The following is a 23788-nucleotide window of genomic DNA, read 5'->3' as shown; positions in this document are numbered from 1 at the left end:
CAGCCGCTTGATGGGTCCTGACATCCCCGATCCCATGCCACGCCCCCGTGCGCCCCTTTTTCACAAACTTTTGCGAAATGCTTTTAGCAAGGGCACCGCTCAGTCATTTTTTATTTTGCCGCTTTTGCAGCTTAACTTTGACTGCCACAGCCATTTGTTGAAGTGGATTTCCTTTTTTTTTAAATTTTTTCAAACAAAAATCCCCCTTAACCGATCCGAAGCAAACTCAACCGAACTGAACTGAGCCATACTTTGCTTTGGTTTTCGTTTTTTGCGCACTTGCAAATAAATGAGCAGCGTTCAACGTGCGCTGATTAATGCAATTCTATTAGCACACAGGGAAAAAAATCAGAATTCTTGATTCTAACTTAAGACCATCTTATAGTCTACACACACACACACGATTTTTAGTAAATGTTGTTTCCTAAAAGTAGTAAAATGTAAGGTGCAACAAGCTAACAAAGAATAAGAATTATTTATTTAAGCAAATTGTTTGAATTTTATAAATTGTAGATATTTATTTACTAAAAATATTCTATTACGGCCGTTAAAAGTTCCAACTTTCTGCAAATAATTTCTCTGAGTGCAGTTTCCCATCGCTTTTCATCCATCAACTCCTCTATTTCGTTTGCCATGCAGAAACGATTAATCAAGCCACAATTCGTGGCTGTGGATGGTTTTACAGTCCTCTCCGAAATTAATTTACAACTGTGCAAATTAAAAGCTAGGAACTCTGATGCCTAAGATAGCTCAATCTTGATTTTTTGCCTTTTAACATTTTAACAAACTTAAGACAGATTGTGGGTGTGTGCATGTGTCTGTGGGTAAATTTAATAAACTAAAAACATTTGCAGTTCACTGAACTGACAGTAAATAAATTTAACCTAATTCGTACATGTCAATAACAACAGCAACCGAGACAGGACATCCTCGTCGCCTTTTTCCTTTGCTTTGCTTTGGCTCCGAAGAATGCCAAAACAAAGAAGGAGCAGCAAGGGATGTGGATGAGGATAGAGCAGGGACCTCGTCGAAAAGCAAAAGGAATGGTGGAAAAACTAGGGGAGGACATATCCATGAGCATTTAAAAGATTTGATGGGGGCGTTGCACCATGGAAGGGGCAACCAAACAAACTTTAAATTTAATTTTTGGTTTAAAATTACATTTAATAAATAAAAATGTCCCAAGATTAAAGGTCCTTAAATTAGAATTTAAAATTATCTTTTTAAATATCATTACATTAAGAATGTTAATTTAATTGAATATTTAAAAAACACTTTAAGACCCAATTAAAATATTACAATAAAGTAATATAGGGTTACTTTCCAAATTCTTGATTCCTTTTAGGTACTGAATACCATGGCATACCCATGTTTATCTAATACCCTGTACCCATTCCATTTTTCAGATCTCTTCCCTCTGTTATGAAGTGCAAAGTGTGGAGCAAAAGCAAACCCCAAGAATGACGACCATCTTCAATCTGCCTTGTGTTTGCGTTTGTGTGGGTGCTAGTGTGAGTGTTAGGCTGCCAGTGTGTGCGTATTTGGCATTTTGCGTCCTGGGCAATGGCACCACATGCTCCTGATGGCTGCAGTTAATCCACTTAATGACCCCGATGATTTTATTGATGAGCGCCAGCGCCTAACGCTAACATATGCCGCCACCATCGTCGCTGATGATGAAGATGCCTCATTCCCACTCCTTTGGGATTGGATTTCCGCCTCCTCCTGAATGGAATCCACCATCCTCCAGACCATCCCACCCAGCCAGTTGTCATCGCCGCCTGTGCAGTGAAGCGTGCTGCGTCCTTCGTCCTTCTGGGGTCCTTCATCATTTGGTATGTTTGTTTCCTGTTGATTTTTCGGCACCTAAATTAGTGCCAGTGACTCTCGTTCGTGGAGAGGAAACTGCTGGGATTTTTCCTTTTGATAAAACGTCCTGCCTGTCAGCCACGTCCTGTGTGTCTATGTCCTGTTTGCGTTATTTATGCGCGGGCATTAAAATACAATTTTTATGCTCGCCATCGCAAGCCAGACTTATCCTTTGACTCCCGCTGACGCCTTTGCTATTCCCATTGCCTGTCTCATTCCAATTTCGGTAGGACACAGAGAGAAAAAGCAGACACCTCGTCGAAATATTTTCATACAAAATATTATGTCAAACTATAAACTCTTATGAACTTTATTACCCAATTATCAAAATTTGTTTAAAAATAATACATTTAAATGATTATTAGCAATCACTAGCAAAAGAAAAAATACAATTGCATACCATTTATCTTTTATTTTATTTGTTTTTAATATATTTTCTAATTATTTTTTGCTTTGTGCATTTCCACCTCCACTTCCATTGGCATCAGCATCCACGTCTTTTGGGGCCAGCTCTTCTGAAGCATCTTTATTGAGTGTAAATGCGCGTGGCGAAAGCATATTTATTTACGTTGAGCTGCTTATTTATTTGGCAAATGGTTTTGCATTTGTCAACAGCAGCAGCAACAAAGTGGGGAAAACACAGAGCAGCAGCGGCAACAACTTGCATTTCAATTTGGACCACGGTCCCCAATCGTCCACCCCGAAAAACGGGGTGAAGAATCTAAGTCTGTATCCGGGTATTTGTCTATTTGGCATTGTGTATTTCTGGGGTTATTTAACAGCTCGTTTAACTAACACTGGGAAGTCTTATTCACTCAAGAAAGGAAATTTTAAAAAGGGCATTTGATGACCTAATGATCGCTATCAACAGCCGAGAAATAAATAATCCCAGTCTTGGGAATTTTCACTATATTTATTACAAAAGGATCTATAAAATATAGAGTTTCCATATAGGAAGGTTTACATTTTTTTTAATTTTTTGTCAGCTTTTATGGGATTTTAGTGATTTAGTGTGTAAATTTAATATTTTACATTTTGTTTGGATACTTGATTTTTTTGTTTGTTTTATTTCTTAGTAGATTTAATAGTTCAATGAAAGTAAATAGACAGTTGACAACAATACCAGCTTAAATATATCTTCCACTCGAATTTCTCTACCATTATGCACCAAAATTTGAGGTAAAATAGCAAGAATGCACATATACTGTGTTTATACGATGCCGAATTCACGCTATCATTTCACGCTTTCGGCCGATTCGTGTCTGTATAAACGCCATTTCGCGAATTCGGCAACACACGAAAGTTGACTATGATTTCAGCCCAAAAGCGTGATTTGGTGATATGCAATCTGGTAACTCTGTAAAAAATGATTGACGTTGCCGGACCGCTAGAAATTGAAGGCCTTTTATAGGCTATTTCTCTAATCAGTGGTATTAAAAATTAAATATTTTTACCTGTCCGGCATCCCTATCAGCTGAGAGTGAATAAAAACATGAATTCTCGGCTGTCGTATAAACAGCGGCTATTTCTATTTCGCGCTTTCAAGAAATCGTGATTCCTATCGTATAAACATAGTAATAGATGCTCCTAGGACTTAAATTAATTTAAATTCCGAGAATGCTTGACAGATTTCCCACAAACAAGTTGAGTCGCCAATATTCATGGTGGCTTATTTTCCTGATTAACCTTTGAGATTCGCTCAAATAATTTCGGCCTGCCAATGTCGCCACTTAATGATGCATTAAAGCGTTAACATTAATATAGGCCGCATCGCCGCAGCCCACCGCAGTGAATTCGCACACTCACACTCGCCCCTTGTTAAGCCATCGACATTGTGACACTTGGTGCTTTAATTAAATTTTCGATAATTGCATGCACCGAAGAGCCGCCAAAGGACATGTCTGCGACGGAAATATGAGACACAGGGCGGAATCGGTATGACTTAATTGTAGAGCCTGATAATTATGCAAAAAATAGCACTAAAATATTAAAATAAATATTTTAAAATACCTACTCATTATTAAAACCAATTAAATTGGACTGGAAATATTTTGATATAATGTTTATAAAATGATTTCCTATTTTATTTTTTAGCCCTGTATTGCATGTGGAATACAATTAAGTTAAAAGAGATCACGGAAATATCTAGACTTTTCTCCGATTTTCAGCTCTGCTTCAAGCAGATCAAAATATTAAATTATTAAAAAGATCCATGGATTATGTTGATTTTGCAACCCTGGCCGCTGGCAAATGCCAACGAGTAATGAGAATATTTTTGTTGGCGCCCGGCGCATTTAAGTGGCATTTTTAAATTGATTAAAAAAATTGGTGATGCTGCACTGCCTTCTTCAGAGTTCAGAGTTTTCCGACGCTACTTCTGCTCATTGTGGTGCTGCTGGCTTTTCCCCTTGTTTTTCCCAGGCGTTTAATTAACGAGGCCTGGACGACATTTTTGCAGAGCGACATTTTTAATTTCCTCTTTTTTTATATACCCAGCAACAACGGAAGTGCCGTCACCCAAACCGGAAGTGCGCCGCACACACACACACACAGACTCCTAGGCTATAACCAAAGTCGAACAGTGTCAAAGAGGCGCATAATTAACTTGTTGCCCCGCCCACTTTGGAGTACTCGAAATAAAAACTGAACTGAACACAAAAAACAAAAAAATCAAGAGAAATGCAGAGAAAACAGTTGAAAAGCGGATGGAGGCTAAAGAGGAAAGCCAACCAACTTTCACTGCGGCTAAACTTGGCCAGAAATGAGCAGACATCTCTCCAGTCGGAAGTCCGAGACATCGTCGAAACTTTTGCCATAGCTCGAACATAATTATAAAAGTTTCGACAAGTATTTGCCCAGGTGGGCCAACACAGCTTGTCTTTGCAAAAAAAAAAAGAGAAATAAGTCGGAAAAGGCAAAACAAAAAAAGGCATAGAAAGCGGAAAGGAAAGCGGTCCAAGGTTTGCCAAGTGCCAAATGCCAAGTGCCAGGAGCGGCGGCAACTTTATTCTCACTTCTTCTTGGCCCTATCCCTACTAATTAGCCTGCTATTGGCATTTTTGCTTAAACGCTTAACGAGCTCGTAGAAATTGCCAGTTGCCTTTGCCTGCGTTAATTGCCCTGGCCCCGCCACGCCCCTTTGGCCCCGATACGCCCCTCCTTTTTTGTGTGTGGCCCCGAAAAACGCTTCCCTGCAAATATGATTGCTAATATGTCTTGCGCTGCGTATACGTAATTTCTGGGCCTGCCATGTCCCCGGCGAGACCATCAAAAAACCGTTTGCTCGACCCGCCGCAAAACCGTGATGCTATCTGCTGCTGACAACAAGTAAACAACAAACGAAGGCTGATGATCTTTGGAGTAGGATGAAGTCGAACTGATGGTATCCTTTCCCTGTAGAAGAAAGTTGATATTCGCATAAGTGGTACGGAAAATTTCTAGACATTTACATTAAGTTGATTTTATAGAAGCTTTTGAGAAAAATTATTTTCAATACGTTAAAAAAATATCTAAGAGAACTAATTTTTAAATAAATATTTATTAATTGTTTAACTACTAACTAATAACTTAAATGTATAATGAATGTATAATGAAATTATAATGAATAGAATTTTAGATGATAGAAAATCTCTTTGAAATTTTAGATATTTAATTTATCAATATACTTGGTTACTCCTCTTTTTTATAGAAAGAACATGTCCAGCAAATTAAGAAATAATTTAAATTCTTTATTGATAAAAAGAAATTATAAAGATTCCATTAATATTTTTCAGACTTTTGTAGAATTTAATTTGGCTAGAATTGCATTCTTTGATACCAAGAATATTTTCTCAAAGGGTATTGGCAAACGGAGCGCACAGCAAAATCCTTCCGCAGCCACTTAAGCGATGAGTGAAGTGAGTCGCTGGCTTTTCGTCCAGTCCCCCGACTGCCAGGCTCACCTTTTGCTGGGCCCACGGATATGTGGTGGTACCTGAGTTTGAACCCGAGAACGGGGCCACTTCGAAATTGCTTTGAAGGGCTGCTGATGCTGATGCTGCCGTGCCATTTCTCCTTTCTTATCTCACTAAAATAGGCATTGTTTGGCCGCTTGATGTGTGTGTGTGTCTCCCTGTGTGTGTCTGTTTGTGGGCCTGGCCCTTTCTTTTGATTTTTGCCATGCACGCATGAAAATTGTTTTCCTTTTGTTCTGGGACTCGCAGGACTTGGGACGAGCAACAACAAAAGCCAAAGGTTGTTGGCAGCGCCAGGAAACTATGCTATGGATTATGATGCTGCCAACAGTTAAGTGCGTTCTTTGGGTTCTCTTCAAAAAAGGGGTGGAGGGGAGGCGTGGCTGAATCGGTAGGCAGCAAAAAGCCCCTTTATTGACAATACTCGGGTGGCGGTGCTCTTGCCGGTATTAAGGCTTTAACCAACTAGGCAGCAAATGCAGGCGAATCCAGCTGGTTCTCCTGCTGAGGAGGCGTGATTGAAAACCAAATGGCCAGGAAAGCGGAAGAAACTTTGAAAGATAGGCGGAAACCAAGGCAGTCAAAGAATCTGGAACCCTTTGAAAAATGCAAGTAAAAGTGTTTTTTAGCACTTCATGAACAGAAAAAAAAGCAACTTGAAAAGGTATTTTTTAAAGTTTTAAAGTTAAACTAATGTTTCTTTACTAAGGAAAAAGTTAATAAACTCAGTTTTACAAACAAGAAACACTGCGTATACGTAATACGTTAAGATAAATCTCCTAGAAAATAATCCATTACCAAGGATCGATTTTTTACGGATCATTTTATACCATTAATCCTTAATTAGCGATATAAAAATATTATAGTCCCTATTATTTTATTAAAAAAGTATCTAGAATATTTTGGTATTATTTGGGAAATTTAAAATCGTTAAATTTATCCAAAATTTTAACGTGGTAATACAGAATATATTTAAGTTTATTTAATTCCCTTTACAAATGATTTAAAACGAGGACGGAAGCTAACTTCGGCAAGCCGAAGTTTTAATACCCTTGCAGATTTTACGAATTAAAACTTGACTAGACTAGCAACATGAATTAATAAACAACAAAATATTTTATAATTGAAAAAATAAAATTTTAAAATTTTTCACCCTATTGTTCCTATGGGAGCTATAGGATATAGACGCCCGATCGGCACGCGCGTTTACCCTAATGAAGGTACGCACAAAAAAATACGATTTGGAAAGTTTCATGGGAATAGCTAATATTTTGCGCGAAATATCCTGAAAAACGTCAAATTTTGACCGATTTCACCCTATTGTTCCTATGGGAGCTATAAGATATAGACGGCCGATCGGCACGCGCTTTTACCCTGATCAAGGTACGCACAAAAAAATACGATTTGGAAAGATTCATGCCAATAGCTCTTACACTGAGCGAAATATCTTCATTTTTGTGAAAGCTATATCCGATTGTTCCTATGGGAGCTATAGGATATAGACGTCCGATCGGGTCGGCTTTCAAACTTGATCTGCGTACACATGTTTTAGGACGACTGTGAAAGTTTCAAGGCGCTAGCTTTTAAACTGAGCTCGCAAACGGTATTGAAACAGACGGACAGACGGACAGACGGACAGACGGACATGGCTATATCGACTCCCCTATTGATCCTGATCAAGAATATATATACTTTATGGGGTCGGAAACGTCTCCTTCACTGCGTTACAAACTTCTGACCAAAATTATAATACCCTCTGCAAGGGTATAAAAATTCAAAAACCTCTCCTTTATCATACCCAACATCTAAAATTCTTTCATCTAAAACAATCTTTACAAAACACCCAAAAGCCGCAAAGTTAATTTAGCAAATCGTTCTGTGAATACGGATTTATTTAATCAGGCTCAAATGGCGCTTATCTCAGCTGGGGAAATGGAGCTGCTTACTTAGCATCATTATGGCCAACGATTTATGCATAAGCAGCGAAATAAGGAGCATTACAATTTGGCTAAAGCTCAGAGCACCCACGTATGTGCTTGGGCATCCTGCTTATGTGAATGTGAATGAATCTAGCCACGGAGACAAACGGCAGCCACTTAAAACTGTCACAAGTTAAAAACCGCAAACTGCAGTCGCTACAAGGATTGCACCTCCCGAAGGGGTTGTGGGTGGAAAAGGGGAGGAAAAGCCGGAATGAGGAGCTCACGTAGAGAGCAAAGAGAGACATTATGCGACGGCATGGAAACACACAACAATTTCACAGACAATGAATACATTGGCGAAATGAGGGGGTGGGCGAAGGACTCCTAGACACGAGGACAAAGGAATTTAAATAAATGCATGTGCACGAGTCGGAGCACAGAAAAAAATCACAACAATTGGTTGCACACTGAAGGAAAAATCAAAACAAATCAAATACCTCGACTACCAGATACCCGTTACTCAGCTGCTTGAATTACATTATTTCCTCATAACTTCGATTGGTATTAATAAGAACAACCAAATAGCATTCATACTTTTTCAAAATGTTTAAAGATGTTAAAGTTATTTTAATACTTAAAAAAGTACAATTTTAATTGTAAAATTTTTTGTAACATTTTTTCAGACATCAAATTAATGGAGATTTGTTTTGCTTATAAGATATTTATTTCAAAATTTTGTATGTTTAAAAAAAAGAAAAGTAGAGGGGGGTATAGATGATTGAGGGAAAAGGATAGTGAAGGGGGGTAAAAAAAAGAGGGATGGTGTAACAGCCACTCGAGGACAACGGCGAGCGATGACTTTGCATTTTGCATTACATTTTCTTTTTGCAACTTTCGAGATTCTCGGGGGCGAAAGCAGTTTGAAAATTATTGCAGATCCTGGAACCGGAGTCAGCAGCTTCTTCTTCTTCGTATTTCTTTTCTTCTTAGCCACATTTCAATGTTGCGTGTTGGAGTTATTTTAAGCCATCGTTGTTGTTTTGCGTGCTGTTGGTGCTTACACACGCAAATGTCTTATTTATGCTCAGCACTTTTTGTCCGCCACCCACAACTTTTCCCGCCTTTTTTCCCGTTTTTCCCCTTTTTTGCCACCCAGCGACAACTTCTTGCGGCTGAATGTCGTCGACATTGCTCTCTGCTCTTGGTTTCCACTTTTCCTCACTTTTCACCCCGTGCAGTCGAAGTTTTCTTCGGCAGCCTCATCTTTGCGGTTCCCTTGCAAATGTTGCCTTTAACATAAGCTATGGCAGAAACTGGGAAACAGTGAAAACTTTTAAGATAATCATTTTTCAGGGGCTTAAATTGAAAATAAAGTGGGGTGGCCAAGATCAAATATTAAAAATAAAAAACTTATTTAAATATGAAAAAGTATTTTAAGAAGAAAATAGTTTGCTCTTAACAGTAATAAATTAAATGTAAATTGAAAAATTCAAATAAACTTAAATGCATAAATAAGGTAACTAAATTTATCAACGATTATTCCATTTATATACGAATATTTTTAATAAAGTGATTTCCCATCTAGCCGATAAATTCAGGAATAAATCACAACACTTGGAATTAAAAGGCCGAGGCTCAAAGGGTCGGATCCAAATAGGTCACCAACCACACACATATATTGGATGCATGCCCACGCATTGATATCCACTTTTTGATACCGCCCCAGGAATCCCCGGAGCGACCCCCCATTAATCCCCCAATCAAAAGCCAAGCCTGCCTGTCCGATTGTTCATGGCAACGCAACAAAGCTCGGATTGCATTTGGCCCCGACTTTTGTGCAGCAGCTTCCTTGCGAGGATTTTCGCTATGCCATCGTACTTCAACTTCAGTCCGGGGCTTTCTTATGCAAAAATCCATTCTTGTTGCTTGTTATTCTTGCATAAAAGAAAATTGTTTATATAGTTGGGGATGTATATATTTGACAAGGAGTGGGGGCCAAAAGGATACCGCGAGGAAGAGTTGCCAGCGCATACTTTATATTTTTTCTATTTTTTTTTTGGGTGGGGGGGGGCTTGGTTCCAAGAGGACAGACCAAGCTGCTTAGTCCTGGCTCTAATAGAGCCCTGCCAGGACTTTTTATGCTGCTTATTATGGCTAGAGAGGATTCCCCCCGAAATTCCCCTTGCCATCCGCTTTTCCTTATTTATTGTCATGGATATTTGAGTCGAGTTTTTCCTTCATCCTTCTGTGGCCCGTGGATAATATACAATTTTTTAATGGCACATAATCACGTTAACTGAAAACTGTCGTCGCCGCTAACTTAATAAGCAGAAAGTCCAAAGTTCCTCGGACGACGGAGGATGGAGTGCCGGACAGCTGGACACGTTATGCAATTTAACAGAATTATTTAAAATTCAACAAAACTTCTGAAGTGGGGCATGAAAAGTGAGCGGCAAAGTTTGCAACATGGCAACAACTTCACTCCACCATGGGTCAGTGTTGCAATGGGCAACTTTTAAATTAACCCTAATTCAGAATGCGCACACAGCAACTAAATAAAAATAAAAATAAACTTTAAATACAAATAAAAATGGAAATAAAAAATAAATAAAAGGAAGAGAGAGAAAAAGAAATGGCGGCCAACAAGTTTACAATATTCTTGCGCATTCTTCAACTTTAACAATTTATTAAATGGGTCAAAAGCCACTAAAACTTCATTTATCATTGCATGAGCAGGCACTGCACCACGCCCCCACCCACAGCCCACCGCCCAGCCACCCGGCACGCCCCCTCATCATGCCGCCCACTGGCAGCCAGCACGTCAGCCCGTTGAAATGCCAACAAATCGCAGAGACGAATGAGCTCAGCAAACTTGAAGCGTTTCCGGTATGCCACAACTACTTTTTTTCCCCCAAACCCCCTCCAGTTTCCTTGCATATCTAGGTTGGGTATGTTGGCACTTCGGGGTTATTTGTCATGGAGATGGGGTCGTTAAAGACGGACTCCGCCAAATTTGCTGTGCATAAAACTCAGTTTTAGTTTAGTTAAGCTGAGAGCAATGAAAAGTCTATCTGACTAGCGTTACGCGTAAATTAAACTAGAAAATGGAAATTAACTACTGTAAAGGAATAATGTTGTTGATATTTGTGCAATGTACATTTCTGTAATGAAGAATAAAGAAATTTGTAAAGCAGAAACAAAAATCTAAAAACTATCATTTGCTGTGGGAGTATTTCGATTTTTGTTTTCCAAATATTTGGTATTTCAATTATCTATTTTAAATTATAAAATTCTATAAAAATAAATTAATATACAACTTCGCGGTATCCATACAAGATATATCAATTAAAGTATCCATAATGTTTTAATGTTTAATACAACCATTTTTATTCTGATAATTTCTTTAATGGGGTACCCTAAAGTCAAGCATTATCCGCTTTAATGTGCACTTAAAGCTTTATGCAAGGACATACAGAATTTAATATCGCGTGAATGCAGATCTTACATTTCCAAAATAATACCCGGCTTTATTTCAGGTTATTCATTTTGCTTATGCTCTCATAGTGGTAACTAAAAATCCTCTTCTCGGACGATTTGTCGGATGAACAGTCCAATTGGTCCGACGAGCGATTGAAGTGGTATCCCTTGGAAACACAAATATCAGGCTTCTTGTGGATCGAGTTATGTCCGGATTTGGAGGTCTTGTGGTTTGAATGGGTCGTACAATCGGTGTCGTGGGTTCGTTAAAAATAAAAGTTAAACGTCTAGTGGTTCTAACTTGGGGCCTAGTCCATAAAGTCGACCGAGGTTGGGTGGCTCTAACTGGAGGTCTTGTGGGCGGAGAGGATCCAATGGGGGGTCTTGTCCATAAGGTTGCTCTTCTTGTGGGATTTGTCGGAATGGGTCGATTGGTTACTGGTGGTCTTATCGTAGGTCTAATGGTTGGTCGTACTGGAGGTCTTGTCCATAAGGTAGGACCCACTCTGGGACGTGTTGGACGTATAGTTGGTAATGGAGGACGCACTGGTGGCCTAGTCCATAAGGTGGGCCTTATATTTGGTCTAGTGGGTAATATTCTAGTTGGAATTCGTGACCAAATCAGAAATCTTCGAGTGGTTGGTATTAAGACGGGTCTTGGTGTCACTGGTGGCTTGGGGCTCCTTATTGTCGGTCTCCTTGTTATGATAACTCGTCTGGTGGGTTTGGGTCGCGGAATCGTTGGTATCTTGATGGGTGGTGCTGTAGGAGGTCGAACAAATCGCGGTGGTGTTGGCCTGGGAAGCGGTGGTGGTTTTGGCCTGGGTGGCGGTGGTCTTGGAACAGGTCTGATCGGTGGTGGAGCTCTCCTCGGACTATCACCTGGCAGTGGGCGAACCACAGGTGGTGCTTTTGGTGGTGAATAAGCCGTTGTTCCATTAACCTGACCAAAAGCCAAGCAGAACTGCCAACAAAAGAATGCCAACGCGAGTCGCATTTTATTTACTCATCGCAACTGACAGCTCCGATTTATATTGGCTACCACAATAAAGACCAAGAACAAACACAGCTGGTGGGCAAAAGAATTTGTGCCTTTGTCTTTAGACTTCACTCGGTAGTTAAACGTTTTATTAAACATACATAATTACATGATTTCTTGTTATTTCCGTCTACTTCACTTGTCATTTGGGGTTCTCGGTTTTTTCGGGTTGGGTATTGTATCCTTTGTATCATATGTATGCGCATTGTGTATAATACTTGTACATTCTTATATAAGTGTATATACCATATATGAGTATTTTTTTTTGTTTGTTTTCTTTTTTAATATATATATAGAGAGAGTTTTTTTCTTTAAATACGGGCTCAACAAACATAACTGTGAGTGCAGTTGTACAGAATGCATAATACTAAGGTTCATCTACCCGAAAAATGTCCAGAAATATGGTGCTGTACACAAGAACTAGCGTATTGTAACTAGAAAATATCCAATCAAATTTGCTATCAACAATATTTAATTATAATGTTTACAGTATTGTATATTTTAATGTTTATGTATATCGAGCGAGAGATTTGCTATATTAGCTTACAAATATCGTCGAGCTGAAATCAGGAAAAATATCTCTTAGGTACAGATACAGTTTAGTTTGCCTTTTCACTTTTCACTTTGGTGCGTCAACTTTCATATACTATAATATATAAACTCGTATATTATATATTTCTATTTTATATGTTTTCCTTAGGTATGTCAAAATATGTCATTTTGTTAGTATATTTGTGTAAAAATTAAAATATTCAACAGTTGATTGCAATGAGGCGGACTTCGATAATATCAATCGTTACAACATTTGTTTTATGTTTTGGTTTAAATTTCTTTTCTTTTATTTGCTTGTTCTCATCTCTAATTTTGTTTAAGTTTTAGTTTAGATTTAGGTTTTTCAATGCAACTACATTTATATTTCATAGTACATATTCCTTTAAATTACTTAATTTTCTTTCTATGTAATATTGCATAGGACAATTTTGGAAATGACAGTGTCTCCTCAAATTTTCAACAAATTGAAATTCTTAAAATGTGTGAAACCAAGAACTTATCCTCTTCGAAACGTATTTCAAATGTAAAATAATTTAATTACAAATTAGCTTTTTGGTTTTTCCTTACAAGAAACTCCCCTAACTTATTGGGAAACCCATACGGTGCGTTTCAAAGCCATAAGACAAGGGATAATCTAAATTAATACTATAAGATAGTATAGTGAACATCATAGTCATAATCAACTGCGGCTAAACGAAGCAGCTCCCACTGCTTCCCGATGTCCTGTAGCCTTGAAACGCCCCGTATTCACATTTGCTATTGGTGTTTTAAGTATCTCAATCTCTGATTAGGTTGCTTGCATAGTTGTATAGGTACTTTATGTGTGATTCGATTCGGGGGTGTGATTTGCTTTGGTGATCGCCCAAAAGCAGGCAACAAACTCGGCATGTTCGAAACTCAAAACTAACTAACATGCAACTGATATAAAAAGGCCTATAAATATTATAGATCGGCACAATATATATATATACATCTATCCGTACACACACATATATTGCCCTATGTATATTGCTAAGCTGCTATGTGAAAATTCGTTTCGATCTCCCCCTACTCTCTCCTCCATCGACTGTAACCAATCTAACTAATACGGAATCGTTATGCTATGGCTATGTGGCAGGTCCTATATAAAATATATATATGTGTATATGTATATGCTATGCTATGTGTAGATCGTATGTTGATTGCCCAACAAATCAAAATAAAGCAATGCAGTTATGCAATTCATATTGCAGGCCAATGTCCAAGATATGTTTGCGGTTATACTTTGTTCGTTTTAGTTCTGTGAGTATGTGGATGGGCTGAATGCCGACTGTTTACTGAGCGAATGGATTGTGCTGGTTGGCTCCGGGAATATCCAGATTGCCGCCAGTGGTCTGGTAGGTGCCATACGGTCCTCCATTGGGGTTCATCTCGTTTAGACGCGAATTGGAGAGAGCCCTTGGTATGGGATTGCTGGGAACGCCGTGGGGAGCCAGATGCGAGGTCTCCTCGGCCACCTGAAAGGAGGGAAATTAGTTAAGCTATTTAACTAAGAAAGACTTTAAAAGGTGTCTAAAAGTAGGCAACAATATATGTTTAAGTAAGTGGGAACCATTTTGAAAAACGTATTTTTCCCGTAGCATACTTTTAGACACTTTTAAAAGAGATTTAAAAAATCTGCAACTGTCAATAAAACCACAGACTATCAAAAATTATTATTTTTAAAAAACTTTTAACTTTTTAAAATATTTTTTTCACTTTTTTCTGATAACCCTAGTTATATAATCCCCATTCATATCCCCAAAACTCACCTGATGCGGATCCTCGGTGACTGGTATCTCCGAGATGAAGCCCTGCTCCTTGCGATAGAAGTTGACGAAGATGAAGAAGCCGAGGACGAAGAGGCAGGCGATGCCGTACCAGCGGAAGGTAGTAGTAGTACCGTAGTAGGTGACGAACATGCCGCCAATGATGGCGCCGCAGCCGCGACCCAATCCGTGGTGGATGCCCTGGAGGACGCCCTGAGCCGAGGCTCTCAGGTGCTTGGGGGTATTGTGGGCAATGTAAGAACAGGAGGCGGCCCAAACGGCTGCATGGGTGATGCCCTGCATCAGCTCGAAGGGCAGAACCATCCACGGATTGGTCAGATAGGAAATGTAAAGGAAGCGCAGGACATTGCCAACTAAACCCAGACACAAAACCTTGACATGACCGATTTGGGTGATCAGACGGAAGCTAAAGAAGTAGGCAAAAATCTCGGAGACATGATTGATGACCGAGGCCACACCGAACAGGGTGGGAGTGCCACCGTAGTCCTGGAGATGCCAGAACAGAAAGGTGAATATCAGGCCAATGCCGAAGCCCATGAACCAGGCGACGAACAGGAAGGAGGCGGTCTTCAGGTCCTTGAAGTGGGTCAGCACGGTCATCCACTCCGGCAGCTCCTTGGCCGTCTGGGCGAAGACCTTGGACTCGGCCCCAATGTGCGGCTGTGGCTGGTGGCCAGCGGCCAGGAAGGTACTAACGCCACCGGCGGAGGCACCCGAGGCGGCACTGCCGCTACCAACGGCCAGCGAGGGCAGATTCAGTTGGGCGGCCAACTGGTTCATCGACTCCTCCTCGGCCCGCTTGTTGGGATCCACGAACTGCGCCTGCTGCTGGGCGGCGGCCATCTGCTCATCGATGGGATCGTACTTGAAGGTGATCTTCGAGGCGGAGATAATCGCACAGGTCATCAGCACGGAGAAGATGGAGAAGCAGATGTTGTAGTTCTTCTCCTTGTTTCCCGCTCCGCAAGGATGGTTCGAGAACGAGGTGGAGTGATCGAGGGCGATGCCCACCAGGAACATGGAGATGCCCCATCCCAAAGAGCCGAACATTCGCTGGTGCCCATACTTGTCCGCATCCTCGCCCAGCAATGTTATCACCGCCGAGTCCGCCAAAGTGATCGCCGGAGCGCTGAAGAACTCCCCGATGAGGATCACCAGCAGCAGCAGGAAGAACGCCTTTTGGATGTCCTGTGGGTGGGAAATATATATATCTATAGTATATTATTTTGGCTTTAATTTCAAAGATTAAATCCTTGTGGCAGCTGCTCTAAAGATTTTAGAAACATACCTAAGGTGGATCTTGAAATGGTTTTAAGAGAATGGATTGCAATACAGATATTAGAAAAATTAGGATTAACACAACAAATTGAACAACTATTCATTATATCATAAACTTGAACGATAGCAAAAGCAGAGAATTTACTAAAATTATATTAGTTTAAATAATATTAACTAATCTAAAGGTAAATTTATATAAGGGAGATCATATGTGAATAGTAGGGTATTACTTTAAATGTAAACGAGCTTTTACTAGTAACTTTCTTTCGATTTAAATATACTTATAACTTATAAATATATTAAATGCATAGAAATTATACTAATGTATACCAGTAAAGAGTAAGATCTATATTAATCAAACAGAAACAATCGACCTTTAAAAAACTTTTAGTACGAACTAGAAACTTTCTTTACATTTTCACATAATTTTCCTTCGACTTACCGGAGTTCTGTAGACCATGGAACTAAAGATGGGCGTCACATAGTCCCTGTGGTACTTGTCGTCATAGTTGCTCACAAAGTTGATGTGGACCGGCGAGATGCCCGCATCGATCCTGGGCAGCAGCAGGGATCTCTTGTGTCTGCTGTGCGCTGCCTCCGCCTCCTCCAGAGCCTCGTCCGCCGGCATGGTCCCGGTGGCCAGATCCATTTGCTCCGGTTCATACATGGCCGACAGATCTCGCTTCGTGCGAGTGTAGGTCAGCACAAAGTCCGTGGAATTCCTCCGCTCAATACAGTTGATGGCCTCCGGTCGGATGAAGCTCAGCGGAATGGTGAAGAGGACCCAGCAGGCCAGTGATCCGAGGAGCAACCGCTTGCCCTGCCGACAACGATCCGCATAGGATCCCCAAAAAGGGGCGGACAAAAACTCGACGAAGGGCCGCATTCCCACCAGGATGCCACACTGGCCCGGATTCATGCCCATCTGCTTGAAGTACACGCCCATCAAAGGAAACAGCGATCCAAAGGCGGCGTAGAAGAAGAAGTAGAAACTCTTCACCGGAATCAGCTCCCGTTCCGTGCTGGCGCCGAAAAACATTTCCAGGATGTCCGAGTGGCCGCGAACCTTGTGCGTTGACTCCTTGGCCTCCGGATATCTGAGGATCAAATAATAAATTAGTACAAGACTCTACAAAATATATAGATAAATATAGAAATTGTTGATATCATACATCATGGTTTATAATAGATTTTCAATACCTTCCAAAATGATAAATATTTCTAACAGTAAGTAAGTTCTAAATAAGGTAAAGGAACTACTTATTGCTGATCTTCTCTATCTTAAATTCTATCCATATCCTTAAAATTTTTTTTGGAAAATTATATTTTGTCTTTCTTTTTTTGGTAAACTGTTTGTGTGGCGGCAGAGAACAAGCAGAGGTTTTCTTAATAGGAGGCTGTTAACCGCTAGTTTTTATAGATCTATATAGAATGTATTACCTGATCAAAATGGTGTTATATTGTGTTATAAAAATATCACCCTCTTGTGTTTTAAATACACCTAAAATTTTTAAAATGATAACTCGACTTACAAATTGGGATCCACCTCCCCGCTGGCCTCCACATCCACCCGAGGCCTGGCTCCAGGTGGTCCATATCCAGCTGCCTGCTGCTGCTGCTGATGGCCGAAATTCACTCCCTGGTCGTAGCCACCTGTTGCCTGCTGCTCGTAGGCGTAGCCCTGCTGGGCATAGCCCGCTCCTCCGGCAGGTGCCCCAAAGGGATTGGCGCCTCCTCCGCCGCCGGCACCTCCTCCGCCTCCTTGTGTGTAGGGATTCATTGCTCGCTAGTTCCTTGAACTCGGATGGTGTCTACTGGATGGTCCTGGGTGTTTTCCTTCTCCTTCCTCCTCTAAACCCTTCCCTTTCTGGTTGGTGGTATTCCACTCTTGACTGGCACTTCCTTTCGGTCTGGTCTCTTGTGTCCCAGTTACAGCCTCATTATCATCTCCATTATCATTCGGCAGCTGTGGAAAACAAAAGGGAGACAATTCAGCATTACCATTGTTTTGTTCTGGCTCACACACTTCGACAGAGAAAAATCGTTATAAACATCCTTTCTTGTCGCAGGTTTTATATGCATATGATATGATTCAAAACTACGTTTAACTATATAAATGATGTTCATACTATACAAGAACTACTCAATTATTTCAATTCATCATATTTAATATGTAAAAATTTTAGTTATTAGTCATACAACCAGTTTAGTTCTTCTTTTTTATATATGAGATGCGAAAACCCATTAAATCCTATCCTTTTGATAGTATATAGTCCGGATTACTGCTTTTCCACAAGGCTAAGCTCAAGCGGAAGCCACTCATCTCCTTTCCACTCAGGAATTCGAACAATTACAGCTGTCAACTACTTCCGTTTGACATTTCCCAGTTCTTTTGAACACTTTTGAGTGAGCATTCAAATATTTTACTCTTTTCAGAAAAAGAAAAGCGAATAATTCAGAGACTTGGAAAAATGGCAAAACAAACAAGCTCTGCCATTCACTCTGATTTCTGAGTGAGCTCAAGCGAGTTGAGTGAATTGCATTAGCTGGGGAGCTTTGAGCGTGAGTAATTTGTACATTTGTTTTTTGGTTGAGTCTACTGGTACACATACGCACCGTTGGCACATAACAAATGTGGGTAAATGGGTACGAGGGTGTGTATGTGTGTATATGTGGGTTATTGTCTGTATATAGAGCAGACTTGTTGTTGCTTCTAAAGAATATATATGCAAATGTGGGGTTCTTGGGGAAAAATAATAGATTATTGAAGTCATAGGCAAAGAAGAAAATAAGGAAAATATAAACAGAAATCATAAAACCCACTTTATAAAAAACATAAAGCATATTATTATATGTACACCTATTTTACTCTGTTTTATAGCACAACTTCAACCCTCTGACAATTATAATATTTTAAATCCTTTTGCAAATCTGCAGATTTATTCCTTTTTTAATGGCTCACACGTGCCAACAAAAGCTGAGGTACATATCACTCTCTATATATAGACAATTTTCGCACACTTCTTGAAGGCCATTGTCACAGGCTGAGACACTTGAGGCGAAAGACTGAAAGCCTTCTTCAAGTCCGCTTCTTTCATCCAAATATTATGTAAACCTTTGCGCTCTTTTCACCTAATTATCCGAAAATTGATTACACACCACAATTATTATTTGGCTCGCTGGTTATTTTTGAACTATTTGCTCTTTGGTGCTCTGTGGGGCAAATGTGTTACGTGCGTAATCGATAAGCAGAGTTTCCTCGCGACTGGCCTCTATACGAGCGTTTGGCAAGCTGCCCAAGAGTTTTTCAAAAGAGCCCCGAAAAGAAAATGTTGCGCTCAAAAGCGGACGGAAAAGCTCGCTCAAGCGCGTTCCGCTGTCGCGTGCGAATGTGTGTGTGTGTATCCAGTCTAATGAGATTTGACGCGGCCGACAGCAGGACTTCAAAGAGAGCGAAAGAGAGGGTGGGCTGCACCTGCCGAAGCGAGTGCGAGAGTGACGGAACGAGTGAAAGTGACAGCTTGGCGCCAAAAATTTGATTTAAACTTCCTTTCTAAACTTAAAAATTTAATAATAAAAATGTATTGATTGAAATTAAAAACTTAATTCGGTTTTAATAGACAACTTACCATCTTCAGAACATGTAGGGGAGAGTGGGGGAATTTCGTCACAGGGGCAATTTCGTCACCTGCAATATCTCGGAATCCATAAGTCGTAAAAATATATAATTTTTTTGTTTTAGTCCTTCAAGACGGCCAGACACAACCAATGCATTTGTTTTGCACAGAAGGCCAAGATAATTAAGCTATAATATTAAATGTGTTTTAACAGTTCAAAAGCTACATTTAGTTCTCGACGAAATTTTTTCTGTATGCCACAATTCAAAAGGAATAAGATACACGATTTTTTATATAATACACAGTGCTATAATGTGCATTTCTGCGTCAGTGATTTTTAACTTCGCGCCTAATTTCGCAAGAAAAATAATTATTTCTAAAAAAGTACGGTCTGGGGAAATTTCGCCACCCTACGCTAAGGGTAAATTCGCACCTATTTTAAATACATATTTTTATATTTGACGAGCTGGCTAACGAACAGACTACCAGCAGCAGCAACAAATATAGGACGTCAACAAAAATGGTACGCTTGATCAGTGTAGCATATTTTCAGGCGTTAAACTCCCTACATTTTTCAGGTGACGAAATTTCCCCAGTTGTGTGCTGATTTTACCCCCCTGTGTGGTGAGATTGCCCCAGTATATTGGTTTTACATTTTATTTTTTTATAAATCACCAAGCTAATTAAAAAAATAGGAGAATGTCACATTTTAAAGCTTGGTGCTAACCGCATTCAACAATAAAAATAGAAATATGATAACGTGTCTCAAGATGGACAAAAAATAGCTTTGAAAAAATGCTGACGAAATTCCCCCACTCTCCCCTATATTAAATAAAGAAACGGCTTTAAAAAAAATATTTCAAATATTAATTTTTTGTATATCTTTATTTTAAATATTCAAGTTTGCACATAAAAAATTGTTAAATAAATAAATAGACAAATTTTATTTTGAAAAAAAAAATAATTAGGTACATTAAAATTTAATGATTAACTAAAGAGGTCGCCTTAAGATCTAATAGTTTAAATATTTAATTTTTAAAATGTTAAAGCTCTTTAACAAAAAAATTGAAATTTTTTTGTCTATCTAGTAACAAACTGAGGGGGACAATAAAATCAGATTTATTACATACCACCTGATAAAATGTAAAGTACCTTGCTATTACACCGGCAATATGGGTACATTTTCCAAAGAAAACAGACAATTGTCAAGCCGTTCACCTTCGGTGGCCTATTCGCTGATAAACAAGATGAAAAGTCCCCCAGATGGGGAACCACCGGCGACCACAGGCAAGACGTGCCTGCAATTCAAATATTTCGACGTGGATGTCTGCTATAAAAAGCCAATGGAAACTGAAATCAAATCAGTTCGATTCGTACTATCAAAGCATAATGAAGTTCACCATTGTTTTCCTGCTGCTGGCCTGCGTTTTCGCCATGGCTTTGGCCACTCCCGGCAAGCCACGCCCCTACAGCCCACGCCCCACCTCCCATCCCCGCCCCATTCGAGTGAGGCGCGAGGCAGTCACCATCGATGATCACCTGGCTCAAGCTGCTATCAGGCCTCCTCCCATTCTGCCCGCCTGAAGATGTGTGGAACCCATGGAAAAATCCAAGATGTTCATCCGATCAAATACTTGTTTTCTTCAAAATTTTCTAATATTTCTTATCTCTGTTAAACAATTAATAAAATAAATACAACAAATACAGCAACAAAATATGTTTATATTTTTTTGTATTCTCTAACCAATTTTAATAAAAAATTCTAAGGGGATTCCTATGGCCTATCTGCGGTTGTCAACGGATGCTGAGCTCTACAGCTGATAAGAAATTTACTTCTAAGAAATAAAACCACAAAAAGTCACGTTTGAGAGGCAATGAATCTAAGCACAATAAATTTTTTACTCCTGTGATTCACTAACCGGTTTTGTTGTATATTCTTATTATATTCAATCAAACTAACCAGGTGGCTGCAGATCATGATGAATGGGTTTGTCATTTTACAGACAAATTGACAAGCCCCTTATAAAGTGCTAAATTAGTAATTAATTAATAGGAGGTTTAAGTTAACTATTATTTCAGGGTATGACAGACCGCATTTAAAACCTTTGAAATAATATAAAAGTAACGTACTAAAGAGTTACAAACTTTTATGTTTATAAAGATTTTATTTATTATAGAAAATGTGTGGAATTTTTATATGTATTTTAAAAATACGTTTAACTTAATTTTAAAAATTCTAAAAATAAGTAAAAAAAAAAAATGAAATTCATTTTTAAAATAAATTACTTTTTGCAATAACAGGGTAAGCTTTTAATTTTAAGTTAATGTGCTTTAAATTTTATTTTTCAGTGCAAACTTTTCGTTGACACTTCGAGTTAAAGTTTCCGCTCTTCTCTCTTTCGGCTTGAATCCTTTTTCGGCCTGCTCCTGCGCAGAAAATTCAATTAGAATTTGGTTGAAACTTCGCTCAAATGCTCTCAGTCTCTCTTTTTCGCTCATTACCCCTTTCCTTTCCTTAATAATAATCCCTCCCCTAGAAGCCTAACAAAACCTATTGATAAAGCCTGACATCAAGTGATAAATATGATGCCGAATCGCTTATAACTGTCAAATGCTGTCCTGCGCAATAGGGTTGTTAAAAAAATCGATAGCACTATCGATACTATCGATGGTTTTAATATTTAGGAAACATCGATGGTTTGAACCCACAATCGATACTATCGCTCCAAAAAAATAATTGAATTTTACATGCAACTTTTGGTATATTTTAAGGAAAAAAAGTATTTTAAAGTATATACTTATGAACACGACGGTATTTTATTTGTTAAGGCTCAACATCGAATTTTGTTTCACTTTAATCGCTGTAAAAGTTAGACCGTTTCTTTCCCCCTAATTTATATGAGTCAACCACACATTTTCCATAAGTTGTTTTTCATAATTTTCCTTTATTTTAACAATTTGTTTTTTATTTTCTTTAATTGTTGATACTATCGATAGTATCGATAGTGACCACCATCGATAGCCAAAAACATCGATGGTGTCCACTATCGATTTTTTAACAACCCTACTGCGCAAGATGATGATGTGCTCTGCCTTCAGGCCACAAAGGAAACCACTTGAAGATGCCAACTGAAATCCTGAGGCGAGGGTGAAATCGGAACAAAGGAGCAACAAGTGGCGTCAATGAGTCGCAAAAAAAGGGGAGGTGATGAGGTCAAGTTGCACACAAACAAACGAAAATATGTAAATCACCATCAATGCTTAGTGGGGAATTCCTAGCTGATAAGACAGTCAACCCGAAATCGGAAATCAGCTGGATCTTGTAAACCACCTGAACTGTTCTTCCCCATCTGGCAAGCTATAAAAACGAATCTTTAGCCACCTTGGGTCATCAGTCAGCTCCAGCAATCCAATCCAGCAGCATGCAGAAGACAAGCATCCTAATCGTTGCCCTAGTGGCCCTTTGCGCCATCTCAGAGGCACTTCCTTGGGGAGAGCAGGGAAATCGTCCTTTCCCCAGGCCCAAGCCCATCCGTTTCCGCCGCCAAGTGCTCGGTGGCTCCTTGACCTCCAATCCCGCAGGAGGTGCTGATGCTCGTCTGGATCTTACCAAGGGCATTGGAAATCCTAACCACAATGTGGTGGGTCAGGTTTTTGCTGCTGGAAACACTCAAAGTGGACCAGTTACCTCCGGAGGAACTTTGGCCTACAACAAGTGAGTTTACTAAGAAAATCCATATCCCTTAGCAGATATATTAAATCAAATCCCTTTTATTCTTGCAGCGCTGGTCATGGTGCCTCCTTGACCCGAACCCACACTCCTGGAGTGAAAGATGTTTTCCAACAGGAGGCCCACGCCAATCTGTTCAACAATGGCAGGCATAATCTCGATGCCAAGGTGTTCGCCTCCCAGAACAAACTGGCCAATGGCTTCGAGTTCCAGCGCAATGGAGCCGGTCTGGATTACTCGCACATCAATGGACATGGTGCCTCCGTGACCCACAGCAACTTCCCAGGAATCGGCCAACAACTTGGTCTGGAGGGACGTGGCAATCTCTGGTCGTCGGCTGATCGGGCCACCCGCTTGGATCTGACGGGATCGGCCAGCAAGTGGACCAGTGGACCTTTTGCCAACCAGAAGACCGACTTTGGCGCTGGCTTGGGTCTCTCCCACCATTTTGGTTAAACTCCTTTTTATGATATATATTAATTAATTTATTGAAAAATATATGAAAATCAGAAAACTATTTACCTATTAAATCAATTTTAATTT

The 23788-nt window shown here is 39.7% G+C and overlaps 4 protein-coding genes across 4 annotated transcripts; 2 read left to right on the top strand and 2 right to left on the bottom strand.

Annotated features, from left to right (window-relative positions):
* Nucleotides 1-11294: 11294 nt before the first annotated feature.
* LOC108062504 (uncharacterized) lies at nt 11295-12218 on the bottom strand. The gene is given in 3 exon segments (XM_070212126.1): nt 11295-12021; nt 12023-12087; nt 12165-12218. Coding segments are annotated over 3 exon segments (846 nt in total).
* Nucleotides 12219-12314: 96 nt separating this feature from the next.
* On the bottom strand, nt 12315-19190 carry jef (major facilitator superfamily domain-containing protein 6 jef). The gene is made up of 5 exons (XM_017149292.3): nt 19058-19190; nt 17431-17864; nt 16341-16995; nt 14603-15808; nt 12315-14308 (listed from the first exon to the last, which is right to left on the bottom strand). The coding sequence occupies exons 2-5, from the start codon at nt 17676-17678 to the stop codon at nt 14126-14128; spliced, it is 2292 nt and encodes a 763-aa protein (XP_017004781.2). The 5' UTR covers nt 17679-17864; nt 19058-19190; the 3' UTR covers nt 12315-14125.
* A 1668-nt stretch (nt 19191-20858) lies between these two features.
* On the top strand, nt 20859-21230 carry Dro (Drosocin). Its single transcript, XM_017149216.3, has one exon. It carries the CDS (start codon nt 20905-20907, stop codon nt 21097-21099), a length of 195 nt encoding a protein of 64 aa, XP_017004705.2. The 5' UTR covers nt 20859-20904; the 3' UTR covers nt 21100-21230.
* Nucleotides 21231-22922: 1692 nt separating this feature from the next.
* Nucleotides 22923-23701, top strand: LOC108062528 (attacin-A-like). Its single transcript, XM_017149245.3, has 2 exons — nt 22923-23230; nt 23299-23701. Exons 1-2 carry the CDS (start codon nt 22938-22940, stop codon nt 23699-23701), a joined length of 696 nt encoding a protein of 231 aa, XP_017004734.2. The 5' UTR covers nt 22923-22937.
* Nucleotides 23702-23788: the final 87 nt, after the last annotated feature.

Source organism: Drosophila takahashii, chromosome 2R, assembly GCF_030179915.1.
Source record: "Drosophila takahashii strain IR98-3 E-12201 chromosome 2R, DtakHiC1v2, whole genome shotgun sequence".
Classification (NCBI taxonomy): Eukaryota; Metazoa; Arthropoda; class Insecta; order Diptera; family Drosophilidae; genus Drosophila; species Drosophila takahashii.
The sequence above is the reverse complement of the archived record's forward strand: the minus strand, read 5'-3'. Positions and strand labels throughout refer to the sequence as shown.